The sequence below is a fragment of the Hyperolius riggenbachi genome, chromosome 3 (genome assembly GCF_040937935.1).
Source record: "Hyperolius riggenbachi isolate aHypRig1 chromosome 3, aHypRig1.pri, whole genome shotgun sequence".
Taxonomy (NCBI): domain Eukaryota; kingdom Metazoa; phylum Chordata; class Amphibia; order Anura; family Hyperoliidae; genus Hyperolius; species Hyperolius riggenbachi.
In genome coordinates this window covers 385,352,257-385,369,155 of record NC_090648.1, presented here as the reverse complement: position 1 = coordinate 385,369,155, position 16,899 = coordinate 385,352,257, and the positions used below count along the sequence as shown (strand labels likewise).

General features: G+C 45.2%; 1 protein-coding gene across 1 annotated transcript in view; it reads right to left on the bottom strand.

Moving 5' to 3' along the window:
- LOC137562352 (epidermal growth factor receptor kinase substrate 8-like) overlaps window positions 1-16,689 on the bottom strand; it is a 132,704-nt gene extending 116,015 nt beyond the window's left edge. Inside the window, exon 1 of the mRNA XM_068273688.1 lies at window positions 16,507-16,689. Coding sequence (XP_068129789.1) covers window positions 16,507-16,689 — 183 coding nt within the window. The remainder of the gene's footprint in view (window positions 1-16,506) is intronic.
- Window positions 16,690-16,899: the final 210 nt, after the last annotated feature.

The following is a 16,899-nucleotide window of genomic DNA, read 5'->3' as shown; positions in this document are numbered from 1 at the left end:
ATTCACCAAGCTTAACTCCCGTCTTTAATAACTCTTCTGAGCTGTTTTCCAGTTATCATAATTATATCACCATGGTGATAACTGTAAAACAGCTCAGAAGAGTTATTAAAGACAGGAGTCAAGCTTAGTGAATTGAGGCCAATCTTTAAGTTCCTCCAATGCAAAGACTGGTGATTAAGACATGCACATAAAATATGTTAGAGCAAGGTTACTCTGGATGACTTCCTGACGGCTCAGTGACATGTCATCACTTTCACTGAATCAGACTCCTGGGACAATGCTGAGAATATCACACATGTAAACTAGTGATAATCAGGGAGATACAAATACATTACAAGTTGATGCAGAAGTATGCCTATTTCTAATTGAAATGTACAGTATGCAGTATGGAATAACTGAATCCCACCCTCTGCTTCATTTGATTGGTCCACTTGCAAGCTGGATATATTTGCATTAGACATCATAAATTCCTCGTTGACCTTCCCAAATTACACACTTTGTTCATACCCCCCCCCCCCCCCCCAATCCTACCAAAACAGGGAGATGCCTATAATTGCAAGCATTTTCAAACTCAGGAATTAGGGATGAGACAGATTTTTCCTAATATTTATCTCTGTAGGGGTCTGAAGGATCTCCTATTGAGGCACGTACAGTGCCTTTCAAAACTTTTTGAATCCCACAAGGCCTTAAGATCCATGCAAAGATCCCCAAAAGAATACAGATTACTCTACATTAACATGTAATACCAGTTCAGCATGTGAGTGAAACCAGCTTCCTTGGTCCCAGGCACTTTGTTAGGGTCATATATCCGTGGCCCGTGCTCCTATATCACTTGGCAGGGGCGGTGATTTGAAGTAAAAAGGCAGGGGGTGGAGCGAGTGCAAGTAGCTCCGCCCGCTGCACGTGTGGATGCAGAGCCCTTTGCCCGCCAACCACATGGCGTCCTCAGCCTGGTTCCTGCTCTCTGGCTGTTTCTGCCACCAATAAGCAAGCCAGATCAAGGCTTGGAAACAAGTAAGGACTATGGGCCACACATAGAGTGCCAGTGTCACCCACCACCTCTACCTGCCTGCTGCCAACCCAGTGCCTCATCCTCCTCCAGGGCAGAAGCAGCCAATGTAAACCAGAAAGTAAGTGCAAGGGGGAAGAGACAGACAGCACAGTGCACTGCACACTGTGTGATTGTTAGAGTTGGGCCGAACCTCCGATTTTAGGTTCGCGAGGGGTGTGTGTGTGTGTGTGTGTGTGTGTGTGTGTGTGTGTGTGTGTGTGTGTGTGTGTGTGTGTGTGTGTGTGTGTGTGTGTGTGTGTGTGTGTGTGTGTGTGTGTGTGTGTGTGGTTTTTTTAGGTGGTGCAGCACCTGTGTTTTAGTGGTGAGACGTGTGGTGGCAGGAGGGGGGAAAAAGTGTTTAAGTCGTGGTTGGGGGTGCTTGAAACAATTATGTGGGCTGGGAAGCACCTGTGTGCTGGGGGTAGAAGTTTTTTTGTTAACTGTTTCAGCATTACCCATCTGTGGTAACAGTTTCTGCATTTCAAATCTGTGGTGTAAGGTTTTATCCATTCCAAATCTGTGGTGTAAGGTTTTATGCATTCCAAATCTGTGGTAACAGTTTCTTCATTACATGAATGTGGTGTTATGTTTTCTGCATCTCACATCTTTGATAACAGTTTTTGCATTTCCAGCATGTGGGGAAACACTTCTTTAGTATGTATTTTTTTTTTGCGGGGGGAATGCTGCCTTATACAGTATGTGTGCTTTTGGAGGGGAACAAATGTCTAATAACCTTTAGGATCACTTCACCTAACTGTGTTTTGGGAGAAAAAAACTCAGGGCCCTTTTGAGTTTGTTACATTACAGTTGGCTATGTCCACATCATGGCCACGCCTATTTTCTCACCATGACTTGGCCACGCATTTTCTCTATCCTCAGTGCCCCAAATCTTTTAGGGTCCTAGCAAGGCCCCTGCTTGGTCCCTACCATATAAAAACTAGAAAGACAGGGAAGCTACTGTCACTGAGAGGTTAACAATCAGAGAAGGAGGTTCTGCTTCTTAATAGAGATGGCCTGAGCGGTTCGCCGGCGTACGGTTCCCAGCGAACTTTGGTGGCCACTTTTCCGGAAGTTTGGTTTGCCCCATAGTGCATCATGAGGGTCAACTTTGACCCTCTACATCACAGTCAGCAGGCACATTGTAGCCAATCAGGCTACATTCCCTCCTGGAGCTCCACCCCCCCCTTATAAAAGGCAGGCAGTGTCCGGCATTGGACTCACTCGTGTGCCTGCATTAATTAGAGAAGGGAAAGCTGCTGCAGACGCTCATAGGGAAAGCTTAGTTAGGCTCTTGTAGGCTTCTTAGCTTGCTTCTTGCTGATTTTTATTGTTAAAAAAGCATGCCTCAACAGCTCTTTTGAGAGCGAATCTTGTACTTGTGATCTATTTTTTTTTTTGTGCGTGTCCCACTGACACTTGTGTTGCATAGACAGCCTTGGTAATTCCTACTGTGTGTGCCACTGCCAGGCCCAGCACATTCAGTGACAGGTGGCAGGTGCACATTGTAATACCAATTACTGCATATACATACTACCTGTTGTTCACTTCAGTGCACCCACCTACCTACGTGAGGGCACACAGTGTCACTGTGCCTGTCCGGTACCTGTCTGTGTGTGACAGGTGCACATTGTAATAACCATCACTGCATATACCTACCTGTTGTTCATTGTGCACCCACCTACCTACGTGAGCGGACGCAGTGTCACTGTACCTACTCGGTACCTGTGTGTGTGTGACAGGTGCACATTTGTAATACACATCACTGCATATACCTACCGGTTGTGTTCAGTGCACCCACCTACCTACGTGAGTGCATGCAGTGTGATTAACCACTCCGTGCATACCTGTTAACTGCACCTGTGTGACTGCACATTGCACTACTCAAGTAAGTGCATACCTTTCACTTCATCCCCCCCGATATGGACAAAACGGACAAAACAGGTAGTGGCAGACCCAGAGGAAGGCCACCCGGCAGGTCTGTGCGAGGTCGTGGTGATGTGATTTCGTGCGGCCCTGGACAAAAGTTCAGCTCAGAAGAAGGCACGTCCCATCAACTCCCAAGATTGTCAGGACGTGGTTGACTATTTAACACAGAACACCTCATCTTCCGCAGCCACCAGCACTACTCCAAGTACCACATCCACTACATTTGACAGTTCGCAGGAGTTATTTGGTGGGGAACTCACTGATGCACAGCCATTATTGTTACAACCAGATGAAGGCACTAAGCAAGTTACACCACCTCATATGTCTGAGTTAGGAGACACTATGGATGTAACGTGTGAGGAAGAGGATGATGAAGTACCTGCTGTTGGTGCAGTTTTGGAGGTGTCTGAGGCAAGCGAAGCTGGGCAGGATGATTATGATGATGATACGGATGCCACGTATGTTCCCAATAGAGGAGATTAACAGGGGGACAGTTCAGAGGGGTAGTCAGAGAGGAGTAGGAGGAAACAAGTTCCTGAAAGCAGCAGGGAGAGCTCGTCGTCAGAAATAGCTGGTGGCAGTGTTCAGCGCAATGTATCGCCACCTATGTACAGCCACACCATAGTGCCATCACCCCAGGGGGCTCAGCTGTTTGGAAATTTTTTAATGTGTCTGCCTCAGATCGGAGCAATGCCATCTGTTCTCTCTGCCTCCAAAATTTGAGCCGTGGAAAGGCCAAAACCCACATAGTGACAAGTGCCTTACGAAGGCACATGGAGAAAAGGCACAAACTGCAATGGGAAGAGCACCTGAGCAAAAGCAGCACACAAAAGAAAAACCACCCTCCTTCTACTCTTCCTCCTTCAGCTGCATCATCTTCAGCCGCTTTCTCCCTTGTACCTTCACAGCCACCCTCCTCCACTCCGCCTCTGACCTTGAGCGGTTCCTGCTCCTCTGCCCACAGCAGCCAGGTGTCTGTGAAGGAAATCTTTGAGCGGAAGAAGCCAATTTCTGCCAGTCACCCCCTTGCCTGGCATCTGACAGCTGGCTTGGCGGAACTGTTAGCTCGCCAGCTGTTACCATACCAGCTGGTGGACTCTGAGGTCTTCCGTAAATTTGTGACCATTGGGACACTGCAGTTGAAGATGCCAGGTCACAATTATTTCTCTACAAAGGCGATACCCAAACTGTACCGTGAAGTTGAGAGGTAAGTGGTGTCATCTCTGGCACACAGCGTTGGGTCAAGGGACCACCTGACCACGATGCCTGGTCTGCCAAGCACGGTCAGGGCAGGTACATTACTTACACAGCCCATTGGGTCAACCTGGTGACCGATGGCAAGCAGGGAATACGTGGCTGTGCAGCGGACCAACTTGTGACACCTCCACGGCTTGCAGGCAGGCCTCCTTCCACCTCCTGTCCTCCTGCTACATCCTCTTCGCTGTCGTCATCCTCCTCCCTCCTTGGCTGAGTGGCAGTTCAACTCTACTGGTGCTGCGATTTCCTCTCCAGTTACACAGCCCCAGCTCCCCAGGGCCTATGCTGCATGCCAGGTACGACGATGTCATGCCATCTTAGACAGGTCTTGCCTCAAAGCGGAGAGTCACACTGGAGCAGCTCTCCTGGCTGCTCTTAACAAACAGGTGGATCAGTGGCTGACCCCGCACCAGCTTGAGATCGGCAATGTGGTGTGTGACAAAGGCAGCAATCTCATTTCAGCTTTGAATTTGGGAAAGCTGACACATGTACCCTGTATGGCACATGTGCTGAATCTAGTCATTCAAAGATTTCAATCAAAGTATCCAGGCTTAGAGGATGTCCTGAAGCAGGCCAGGAAGTTGTGTGAGCATTTCATGGTCTTACACAACCATGGCACACTTTGCCGAAATTCAGCGGAGAAACAAGTTGCCGGTGAGATGCCTTATTTGCGATGGACTGACTCGCTGGAATTCGACTCTCCTTCTAGACCTGCTAGACCAGGAGAAAGCAGTCACCCAGTACCTCTACAATTTCAGTAGAGGGACACAATCTGGGGAGATGGGGATGTTCTGGCCCAACAAGTGGACACTCGTGCGAAATGCATGCAGGCTCATGGGGCCGTTTGAGGAGGTGACCAACCTGGTGATTCGCAGTGAAGGTATCATCAGCGACTTGATCCCGTACGCTTACTTCAAGGAGCGTGCCGTGCGTAGAGTGGTGGATCAAGCTGTGGAGGAGCGTGAAGAGGAACAGTTACGGGAAGAAGCGTTGTGGGATCAATTTGCATCAGAACCAGATGTTTCCTCAACACCTGCGGCCGCACAGAGGGGGGAGGAGGAGGAAGAGTCGTGTGGGGAAGAGGAGTCAGATTCAGATGATGAGGAAGGTGTTTCTTTGGAGGAGGAGGAGGAGGCGGCGGCAGAAGAACAACCGCAGCAGGCGTTGCAGGGGCCTTGTGCTGCTCAACGCTCCTGTGGTATTGTTCGTTGCTGGAGGGAGGAGGAGGACTTAGCTGACATCACTGAGGAAGAGCAAAAGAAGATGGATAGTACGTCTACATCCAGATGGCGTCTTTCATGCTGTCCAGCCTGTTGAGGGACCCCCGTATACAAAAACTCAAGGGGAATGAGCTGTACTGGCTGGCCATGCTACTAGACCCTCGGTATAGGCACCAACTCACCTGAAGGCAACTATGCTTTACAATGTGTTTAAGGGTGATGTCACAGCACAATGCAATAAAGGTATCACTGCCAGTAATCCTTCTCCCATGTCCACGCAGGCAAGGACAGGACGCTCTAGCGATCTCATGGTGATGTCGGACATTCTTTAGTCCAACGCCTCGCCTTAGCGCTTCCGGATCCACCATCCACGAATGCCTGGACCGGCAGGTAGCTGACTACCTGGCCTTAAGTGTGGATGTAGACACTGTGAGCAGCGATGAACCCTTGGACTACTGGGTGCGCAGGCTTAACCTGTGGAAAGAGCTGTCCCAATTTGCCATCCAACTTCTGTCTTGCCCTGCCTCAAGCGTCTTACCAGAAAGGACCTTCAGCGCAGCTGGAGGCATTCTCACTGAGAAGAGAAGTCGCATAAGTCACAAAACTGTTCAGAACCTGACCTTTATCAAAATGAATGAGGCATGGATCCCGGAGGGCTACTGCCCCCCTGAAGACTAAGTCAGTCCCCACACACAGCATCTCTTCCTACACGCCGTGCGACTGTCTGCCCCAAGACTAAGTCGCTACCCACAAAGCACCTCTGCCCGCAAGCTGCTTGACTGCCTTCTCCGCCACCACCAACAGGGTCCAGGACTCCAGGAGGATTCCTGAATTTTTAAGGCCGCTGCTAGCAGCGGCCGCTATAATAATTTTTCCGGTGCGTGTACATGCCTGCCTAATTTTTCTGGCAACAACAAAACAAAAGGCATGTACATGTGCCAATTCCCCTTCGTGATCATTACCTTGCCGCGGTGAAGGGGCTTGCGTATCACAATGAAGCAAGTACCGCCGGCTATATGAGTGTCTCAGGGGGGTGGGGTGGGGGGGCACACGCAAGATAATAAGGTCGTTGCTTCATTGTGGACAGACCAAATTTGATCAGCTGGACAGTTACTGTTGTTCTATCATTGAGCTACCACAGCCCGGTGACCATATGAGCTTGAAAACCGCCATGGCCTGCACTCTGGCCATGGTGCGCACCAGTCCAGCACGGCCGTCACTACACAAACAGCTGTTTGCAGTGCGTTACACAGTGAATTTGGTGTGTCAGTGTGAAGCAGTACTCTAATTACACTCCCTGATTGATGTATACACATGCAAGATGTTTTAAAGCACTTTAGGCCTGCAATTTAGCATTCAATGTGATTTCTGCCCTTAAAACACTGCTTTGTGTCAAATCCAGATTTTTCCCTGGGACTTTTGGCATCTACCACTCCGCCATGCCCCCTCCAGGTGTTAGACCCCTTGAAACATCTTTTCCATCACTTTTGTGGCCAGCATAAATGTTTCTAGTTTTCAAAGTTCGCCTCCCCATTGAAGTCTATTGTGGTTTGCGGAAGTTCGCGCGGACCGAACTTTCGCGGAAGTTTGCAAACCAAATATAGGCGGTTCGGGCCATCTCTACTTCTTAATGCATCTCTCATCCTTCTTTGGGCAATGTAACTGATTGATTATGAGGTCACATAGACTCCAATTTGCTATGCTAATAAAAAAACTTGGGTTGGTTATAAAAAAAGGTTGGTTATAAACTTTTCCCACTTTCTAAAGCGGCAGCAACCTATATTTTGTTGTCCAGGCTGCAAGGATGCGGTTCTGGTTTACAGGCTTGCAGCCTTTGACTATGGCAACACTGTGGACTATTTCGGGAATCTTAAAAGGAACCTGGGGTGAGAGACATATGTATTAGCTTTAAAACAATACCAGTTGTCTGGCAATTCTGCTCATCTTTCTGGTCAGTACTGTCTGAATCACATACCTGAAACAAACCTATACGGTAGCTAATCTTGTCAGATTGCGGTCAGAAACATCTGATCTGCATTTTTGTTCAGGGTCTATGGCTAAAAGTATTACAGACAGTGGATTATCAGGACAGCCAGGCAATGTGCATTGTTTAAAAGGAAATAAACATGTCAGCTTCCATATGTCTCAACTCAGGTTCACTTTAAAGACACTGTGGATTCATAAACAAACAAACTCAGCAGGTTCAGACAATCCACTCAATCATTGAAAAAAAAAACAGCATCACTAAGAAAAGTTCTAGAATCTTATATGACACTTGAATTAAACCAAATCATACCAATTACTTTAGACTGCAGTCTTTTGCCATGACATTATGAAAAGGGGACACATTCGTATGATTTTCTGCTTTTTGTCACAATCATATTTTGTTAAAAGTACTTCATTTTCTCAAAAAAGACAAATACAACAAAATTGCTTATTTTGCCTTATTTTCATGTATGAGTTTCCATGCAAACTAGAACATCATAAGGCTGCATTAGTCAGAACCACCCACATTTGCGGCTGAGAGAACTTTCAATGCATTCTGCCCTTAACAATACTGATTACTATCCTTGCTCCCACAAAATGAAAGTTATCAAATGCTGCACAATTCAACTCCACTCCTGTGTGTGTTCTAACCTCCTACCGCCAAAGAAAAGACCCTTCTGTCCCTCAACTCTTACTAAAACCCTCCACATCTCTAGCAACTTTTTTCTGCCTTTTTCACCACAGGAAAGACATTTGTGGTCTTCCCAACACCCCTATAAACACTTACTTCGCAACTTACATGGTTAGGTCAGTTTCACCAACATAACACACCCTACTACCACCTCAACTATCTGAATTCCGCAAACATTCCAACAGTTTATGCTTTTCAAGTGTAGCCAATTCCAACTAAACCCATAGTGTTCTAGCAAATGGACCTACAACCCCCAGTGTATGCTTCTGCCCTACTGCAAGTCTGCAACCCAATTCCTACTCAAATATATATTCTCTAAATCCATGGCCTACAGTCATACACAATAAATACTTATCCCTCTCAGCTGCTCCACTTCACCAAACCAATCAACACAAACATTCACACCCAGCTGGCTCACCTCCTTTACAAACCCAAATTCACTAAAGTAATCAGCCAGGCTCTACTTGAAAGTAGATCAGAGAGTAGAAATCAATCTATCACCTTGCAATAATTGATCTCTTAACATTTCAGAAGCAATTGTGGTCGGCAATTGTTGAACACACCAAGGACAGATAGTATTGATAAGCACTCCAAACATCTCATCTCATACTTCAACCCATCTTGTTTAAAGCAGTATTGTCACCATAAAAAAAAGAAAAAAAATCAGATTTCAACAGCAACTGGTCTGAGTGTATTAAAGCGGTATTGTCACCATAAAAATCAAATTTCAACAGCACCTGGTCTGAGTGTATTAAGTGATAAAGATGAGAATCCTGCATTCAAAACTTTTTCTGCTGTTATGGTTTGGAGTTATCACATACTTTAGGAGCACGGGCCCTAGTGCCAAAAAGTGCCAAAAAGTTGAATGCTGGGAGTTCTTTTTATCTATAATATATTCCTCCTCTTCCATTTATTTCCCTGCCTAGCTGATCACTTGTGTTTACAAGCAAGGCTGAGGTGACTCAGTGATTGGATGTGTAAATAAAAAAAAGACTCTGGGAGGAGGGCAGCTAATGAATACACAATGAGCAAGAGAAGGGAGTGGGGAAAACAAGAGTCAGGAAGGATATGATGTCAGCATTAGCTTGGCAAAATGGCCACTGCCTGCAATAGGATATTCTGCTTTTCCTTTATAAAATTCACAGGAATCATTACGTGGATAGCACAATACATCTGTTATGTAAGTAGAAGTAGTATTTATCTACTTAAATATGTGTTTTTTATTACTAGGTTAGCATGGGTGTCGCTTGCTCTTTAAGTGATAAAGATGCTAATCCTGCATTCAAAACTTGCAAAACGTTTTCTGCTGTTATGATTTGGAGTTATCACATACTTTAGGAGCACTGGCCCTTTAGTAGTCAGTGCCAAACAGTTGAATGCTGGGGGTTCTTTTTATCTATAATACATTCTTCCTCTTCCATTTACCTCATGTCCCTGCCTAGCTTCTTATCTGAAACACCTCTGCTCAATTGTGTTTACAAGCAAGGCTGAGGTGACTCAGCGATTGGAAGAGAAAAAAATTAAAAAAATTAAAGGAGTGCAGTTCCTAGTATACACCTCAGTGGGAGTGTCTAAAGACACTGGGAGGAGGGCAGCTAATGAATACACAATAAGCAAGAGAAGGGAGTGGGGAAAACAAGAGTCAGGGAGGATAGGATGTCCGCATTAGCTTGGCAAATGGCCACTGCCTAGAATAGGATTTTCTGATTTTCCTTTATAAAAATTCACAGGAATCATTAAGTGGATAGCACAATGCATCGGTTATGTAAGTAGAAGTAGTATTTATCTACTTATATATGTGTTTTTTATTTCTAGGTTAGCATGGGTGTCACTTGTTCTTTAAATCCCCAGCCCAGGGACGGATCAAGACCAAGTTGCGCCTGGGGCAAGGTCAGGTTTTGACGCCTAAAGGTCAGGTTTTGGCGCCTAAACTGCCATTCATTTTGCCGCCTTTTTAAGAATTCAACAAACTGCGCCTGGGGCAAGATACCCGCTTGCCCCCCCCGATCCGTCCATGCCCCAGCCTACAGTGATAGCCCTCTTACATGTTTGTTCACTTCTACTAACTGCTCCTCTGTACATTCCTACACATCTAACAACCACACAACCTCTACACTTCATGCTCCCACCGTTAAATTTTGCACGACTTCTACCGCTTGTTGTACTAACACCATACCCTTCTAAAAAAAGAAAGAAAAAAAAAAACTGCAACCTGTCCTAGTATCTTCACGGTTCTTCACTTCGTTTGCTCAGCCTAACTCCAGTTCATACACTACCCTAATCTGTCACTCATTATTCATCAATTTGAACAATTAGTTGTGTTTTTTTTTTGTTTTTTTACACATCCCTTAAATTATCACATTGCAACAGGGTATGCCCGTTTTGTCTCATTTGCCAATCAAATCTAAAGCAAACCAATAAAAAACACATGCAGGAAAAAAAAAATTTGAATCCACATTTTCTTCCCAATCAACCCCTACATTTCCTCCTTTTCAATTCCAATGTTACAATCAAACACCTTCCTCTATAAACTTCATCAGTATTGTTTAATTCCCCTCTTTTACACACTATCCAGTTTACTATGCGCACCTACCTTACCAGACCCAGTGACTGCACCCTGCATAACAACCTGCTCCCATCATCTATCCAAGCCAATATGTGCTACACCCAACAGGCACAAAATAAGTGTTAAGTGTAACCCTCCAAAAGAGGGTAATATACTGTTTTAATGCATTTCTATGTGTGGAGTAAACTTAGCATCTAAGGCGGAAATTCGCCTTGGAAATTAGCATGGTGGAACTAAAACAGCACATGGAGAGAGAAGCCTAAGCGCTAAGGTGACCATGTATACAAAGCTGTGGAATCTTCTAGGAGCTCCGCGCGGCCAGGCAGAGAGCACAGCGTAGGCGCAGAGGGGCAGAGCGCGCAAGACACAGCCGGAGGGAACTGGTTTCAACCAGTTTCCCTCAGCGCTCTGGAGTCAGTCAGGAGGCGACGGTGAGAGGGAGAGAGAGAGGAGGCTGGGGAGAGAACGTCCGCAGCAGTCACCGATGAGGCAAAGAGGGGACCCGGCGGCAACCCAGAGACCACCAGCAGAGAGAGGAGGGCAGCGGTAACCAAGCCAGAAAGTTACCGTAGGCCAAGTGCAGTGTTTGCAGAGAAGATCCGAGCTAGCGCAGAATGAGAGAGACCCTGACAGGCCAGATGAATATGGGCCTTGCGCCAGCTACAAGCCACAGTGTGTGTGTTCAGAATAGGGCCAGCGTTCAGTGGAGGTTTGCTAAGTATAGAGACAGTTAATGCAAGTTACTGAAGAGGCATATTCTGATGAAAGTGGTGTGACTAAAAACTTTTGATAAAGCCTTAAAGAGACAGTGACATTGTAATGATAATCAGTTTGTTGATGCCAGATAGTACTGCCCTGCCAAAAAAAATAGCAACTGCAAACAAGTATATTAAGTTTAAGTGCCTTTCTGTCATCAGAAAAGTGATCAGCCTCCACTAAGCCCCCTCAGAACTGACACAGTTAGCCGTTCGCAGTAATCCTGATTCAAAGACATTGTTCCTGTCAATCTGCTTCAAGTCATCAGTTCATAATTCATCAGTTTATCAGTTGATGTGTTTTGCAGTGTTTACTAAAAGCCTGATATAAGAAGTGAACCAAAGTGTGATTTATGTGTTACCTAAGTGCACGGCCTGAGAGAGAGAAAGATAACCAAAAGCCGTGAACTACAGTAAAAAGCAGAGTGACATCTGACAGAGATAAAGAGTCAAAGTTGGAGTTACAAGTTTTGCAACATATCAAAATTAGAGTTTATTCAGCATACAGTTCAAATAGCATAAGAAAAGAGTTATATTGAAGGAGTGAGATATTGATGGTATAGCTAGGTGCATTGGTCAATTTTGTGCTTTTATTTGATTTATTTTTATTTCTCTAACCCCTTTTTGATTGTTTGATTCTTTCTTTATTTTGTTTATTATTTTGGGAAGCCCTATCGAAACAAGTGGTGCTCAAGAGTATAGTGAGTTGAGACATACAGTATAAAGAGCAAAAGTCAGAGATCTTCTGAGTAGAGTGAACATTCTTTTTGGATGCCATATTGCCAGCCAATGACCTCAATTCACTAAGCTTATCTCCTGTCTTTAATAACTCTTCTAGAGTTGTTACCATGGTGATAAGGCATGTAGTATTCAGGAAACATTTTACCTCAGGCAAGCCTAAAGTTAACTCTTCTGTCTTTAAGTTAACTCTCCAATCCTTAAAATAACTCCAGAGTTAAAGACAGGCTGTTAATTAACTGCGTGTGAAAATAACTACAGAGGAGGTAAATTAACTACAGAGGAGGTAAATTAACTACAGAGGAGGTAACTTAAGGAATGAAGAGATAAGATAACTCTCTCACTGTGTGGAGGTAAGTTTTCTCTTGCCTTATCTCCAGCATGATCTTAGTGAATTGAGGCCAATGAACTGTGGAACCTGCTCAGTACCATATTGGAGAGAGTCATTGATCCCCTAAGGTTTTGCTAAGCAATATAGCTTGGAATTGGCTACAAGGGACTGAGACTGCATAGGAACTGAATTGCTCAGTAGACCTGTACCTACCCAAGCCCCTATACCTCAGTAATGGTACTGTAATTTAAAGGTGTTGTATTGTAAAGTGGTTGATGATTGTACAAGAAGACCTGTTGTAGCTCAAATCTATCTAAAAATTTCTGTGCAACTTAACCTTTTTATTCTGCAGCTTTTACCGATGCACCGGCTGTGAAGAGGAGAAGATTGTATTATTTTGACCTTTGATGTGCAAGGAAAGTGTATATTTGTGTTGAGAGTTACTGGTTGAGAGAAGTTACCAGTGGCCACTGTTAGGTCTCAAATAAATCCATGATAATCGCATCTGAGTCAGTGTCTGGTGGATTCCTCTCAGCCGGGGCCGAGTGCTTAAGGATAAATCGGGTTACAACATTGTATAATAATAATGTGAGGCTGCACTGAATACAGCTTGTAAGCCCCTGTAGTACAGAGACAATGAATCAGTGGTCTCTGTGCCGCACTCTGGAATACATTAAATCTACATAAACTTCTAGTAATAATCGCTTGCAACTATGATGGGAATATTACAGTGTTCTCCCCAGGGCCAATCAGGGGGGCGGGCCGCCCGAGTGTTTTTAAACCCCGCCCGCCTGTTGTCATTGGCCCACCTAGCTAGGAAAAAGACAGCCAAAGCAGAAGCGTCCGACCGTGCTACACTACATCATGCCGACAGCTGCAGTCTGCACGCACGCCTTCTCCCCTCCTAGTCAGTCCTCTGGCTCCCCTCATCTCTACCTCCGTCTGTAGCCTGCATAACTATGCAGATAGGCAGCAGTGGGTGTGGCCGCGGGCAGGCTGGAGGGTCTTGCCTATCACGGATTCTGCCCGGAATTCTTTCTCTAGGCTCCGGTGAAACTTTTAGAGCTGCCAGGCTTCCTTATGTTGAAAACAGGCTTGTGTAATGGTGCAGCCAATCGCTGTGCTCCTAGCATGGCTTGGGGAGTGGCTTATGCAGTGCTGTGACACACGTGGAGGCAGCTGGCGGCAAATGATAGATCATGGAGGGAGCCGGGGCACCACGCACGGAACAGCCAGGCAGAGAGAAGCAGCTACAAATACAGGTTAGCTTAATGTGAAGTCTGCCTGGCTGGAATGTTAGGAATTTATTTTCACTTACTGAGCGGCTGCGCTGGCAGTGTGGATTCACACCCCTTCCCCCTCCCTCCCCCTACTCACTCCTCAAGATGACCCGGTGTGTGTGGATTGCAGATCTCGGACACTGGCCAGCTGCATACCGAGGGGACTCTGCTTGTCCTGTCACAAGGCTTTGTTAGATAGCCTGATGGCAGCGTGCAGGTGATCATCTGAGATAATATACGTGGTGGCTGTCACCTGTGTGTGTGTTTTTTTTTATTAATCCAGCTTTTTGCTGCCTATTTTGGATCAATATCTATGATCATTTATGATAATTGAATTACCCCTGCCATCATGTTACTGACTATCCACAGGTGAGCGTACAATCTAATTCCTGACTTCATGTCATTATCTATCCACAGAGGAGCTTACAATCTAATCCCTGCTGTGATGTCACTAACTATCCACAGAGGAGTTTGCAATCTAAACCCTACGGTAATGTTACTAACTGTACTCAGAAGATCTTACAATCTAATCTTTGCCGTCAATCATGTCGCTGGGGGAACCTGAGCACCATCATCTGAAACAATTTCTCCCTAATGCCTGGTACACATGATGCAATTTTCTGACAGATTTACCATCAGATCGACCATTTCCAACACGTCCAATCTGATTTCTGATCAAATTTCTGCTCGGTTTCCCATAGAAGTGAACGGAAAATCGATTGAAATTCAGATTTACCATGTTGCAAATCGATCTGACAGTAAATCTGTCAGAAAATTGCATTGCGTGTACCTAGCAGGTACATCAGCTTGTCTCCTCCTCCACCTATGCTGTAAGCAGAGTTGCACTGGTCCTGCATTCCCCTGTCACACCCCACCCGGCTACTTTTTCATGCCACCCGGCTGGAAAAAAATCCTGGGGAGAACACTGTATTAGACTACAGTGATTAGGGATGATCGGAAAGTGCAATTTCCACTCTGCCGGAATTGCAGGATTCCGCCAAACACAAAATTCCGTTACTACATACCGTTGGAATTTTCCAAATTCCGCGGAAAAATCTCTCTCTCTCGTCTTCCAGGGATTTGTAGGATGTCAAAAGCAAGCTCACATGCATTGGCCAGGAATCGAACCCAGATCAATTGCTTGTTGGAAGGCAGTTATGCTCCCCACTATACCACCAATGCTACATGCTGAAGCCAGCCTAGCATGTACCATTGCGATATACCCAAGAGAAAAATGAGCTTGCTTATTTGCCTAATTTGCTAGATGAAAGCAGTGGGATACATGGTGATACTGCTTACAGGCTTCAATTCAAGACTTCAGAAAGATCATGTGCCCCCCTGGATGATGCTGGTGTAACACACACAGCAAAGGACAGCAATTTGAAGTCTGGAAGATTCCAGGGCAAGGGTGGGAAGCATGAAAAGCTAGGTGGCCATGCAACCATTCCTGCTAACCTAAAGCTTAGTACTGTAGAAAGTGAGTTCTGCACGATGTCGATAGAATCAAAATGGCTTTAGTGAATCACATAAGGCTAAAATCCATCACCACATTCGGCAGTTGGAGAGTGTGAGCGGAGTTTCACCTATACCAAGTAACCTAAAGCTTAACACATTGGCTCATTTTTCTCTTGGGTATATTGCAATGGTACATGCGAGGCTGGCTTCAGCATGTAGCGTTGGTGGTATAGTGGTGAGCATAGCTGCCTTCCAAGCAGTTGACCTGGAACCCTGGCCAATGCATGTGAGCTTGCTTTTGACAGCCTATAAATCCCTGGAAGGAGAGAGAGAGAGAGAGAGAGAGAGAGAGAGAGAGAGAGAGAGAGAGATGAATTTTCAGTTTTAAACCATCAATGGATACCGGCGGAATTTCACAGCCAATTTCGGAATTCCGTTTGGTCGGAATGGAATTGCTTTTTCAAACCGGCGGAATGACCAATTTCTGCCTGGAATCGCGGAAAATACAATTCCGCGGAAAGCAGTGACCATCCCTAAGGGCTCTTTTCCACTATGAAATGCGATCGCGATTGCGATCGCAATTGCGATCGCAATCGCGTTTCAATTTCCACCATGCGATTGTGATTGCGATTGAGCTACTATACTCATTATAGTACAGCTCAATCGCATACAAAACGCGGCAGGACGACGATTGCGCTTTGACCAAAATCGCATCGCAATCGGATCGCACTAATGGAAATTGCTGCTGCAGTTTCCATTAGTTTAATGTACCTTGCGATTTGCGATCAGAAGCAAATCGCAAATCGCAGGCTAGTGGAAAAAGGCCCTAACAGTGATGTTAAATGTGTCTAAGCTATATAAAATGTGTGACTGTGGTAAGGTCATTACAGTAAAAGCATCTCTGACGCAGGGACTAATGTCGATGGATCAGTGATCTCTGTGCAGAGTGGTAGAAAAGGTCAAAGCATAAATGTGTTATTATAATAGTGTGTGGTTTGAGTAGGGACATTAAAGTGTGAGTCCTCTGGTGCAAAGACTGATGTGAATGGATCATTGATCTGCGTGCATCACTGTAGAATATGTAAGAATAGGTACCGTAAGCTTAATCAAAATATGTACCGGTAATAATAGTGTGTATATGTGGTAAGTATATTACAGGGTTAGCTCTTCAGGAACAAAGCCTGGTGTGAAGAACTTGGTAACAAACAATACACTCAGTTTATTTCTCCTGTAATATATAAAACCTGTACCTCAGTTGAAAAACTTTTTGGTTCCGGTCTTTGCTGGATCTCAGTCGTTTTTGGTACAGAAACTGCCAGCTGGTTCATTTCTTGCTCCTTACTTGTTGCAGCAAAATTTAGCAGCGGTGGTTCCCATCCATTTCTGAAGCGAGGGACGTAAGGGGGAATAAACTGGTCTGGAGGCCACTCCATCCTAAGAGATGTCAGAAGATGCACGGACATAAGAATAAGATCTAAATACAGCACTAGAAAAAGCAGATATATCAGGCAGCTCCCTGGAATATATCTACCGTAAAACAGTAGATTCATTCTGCACTAGGGATGGTCAATGAGATGCAAATAATTTGCATAAATACATTTGCATATGTAACTAATTAAAGGTCAGCAGCACAGTGACCATAA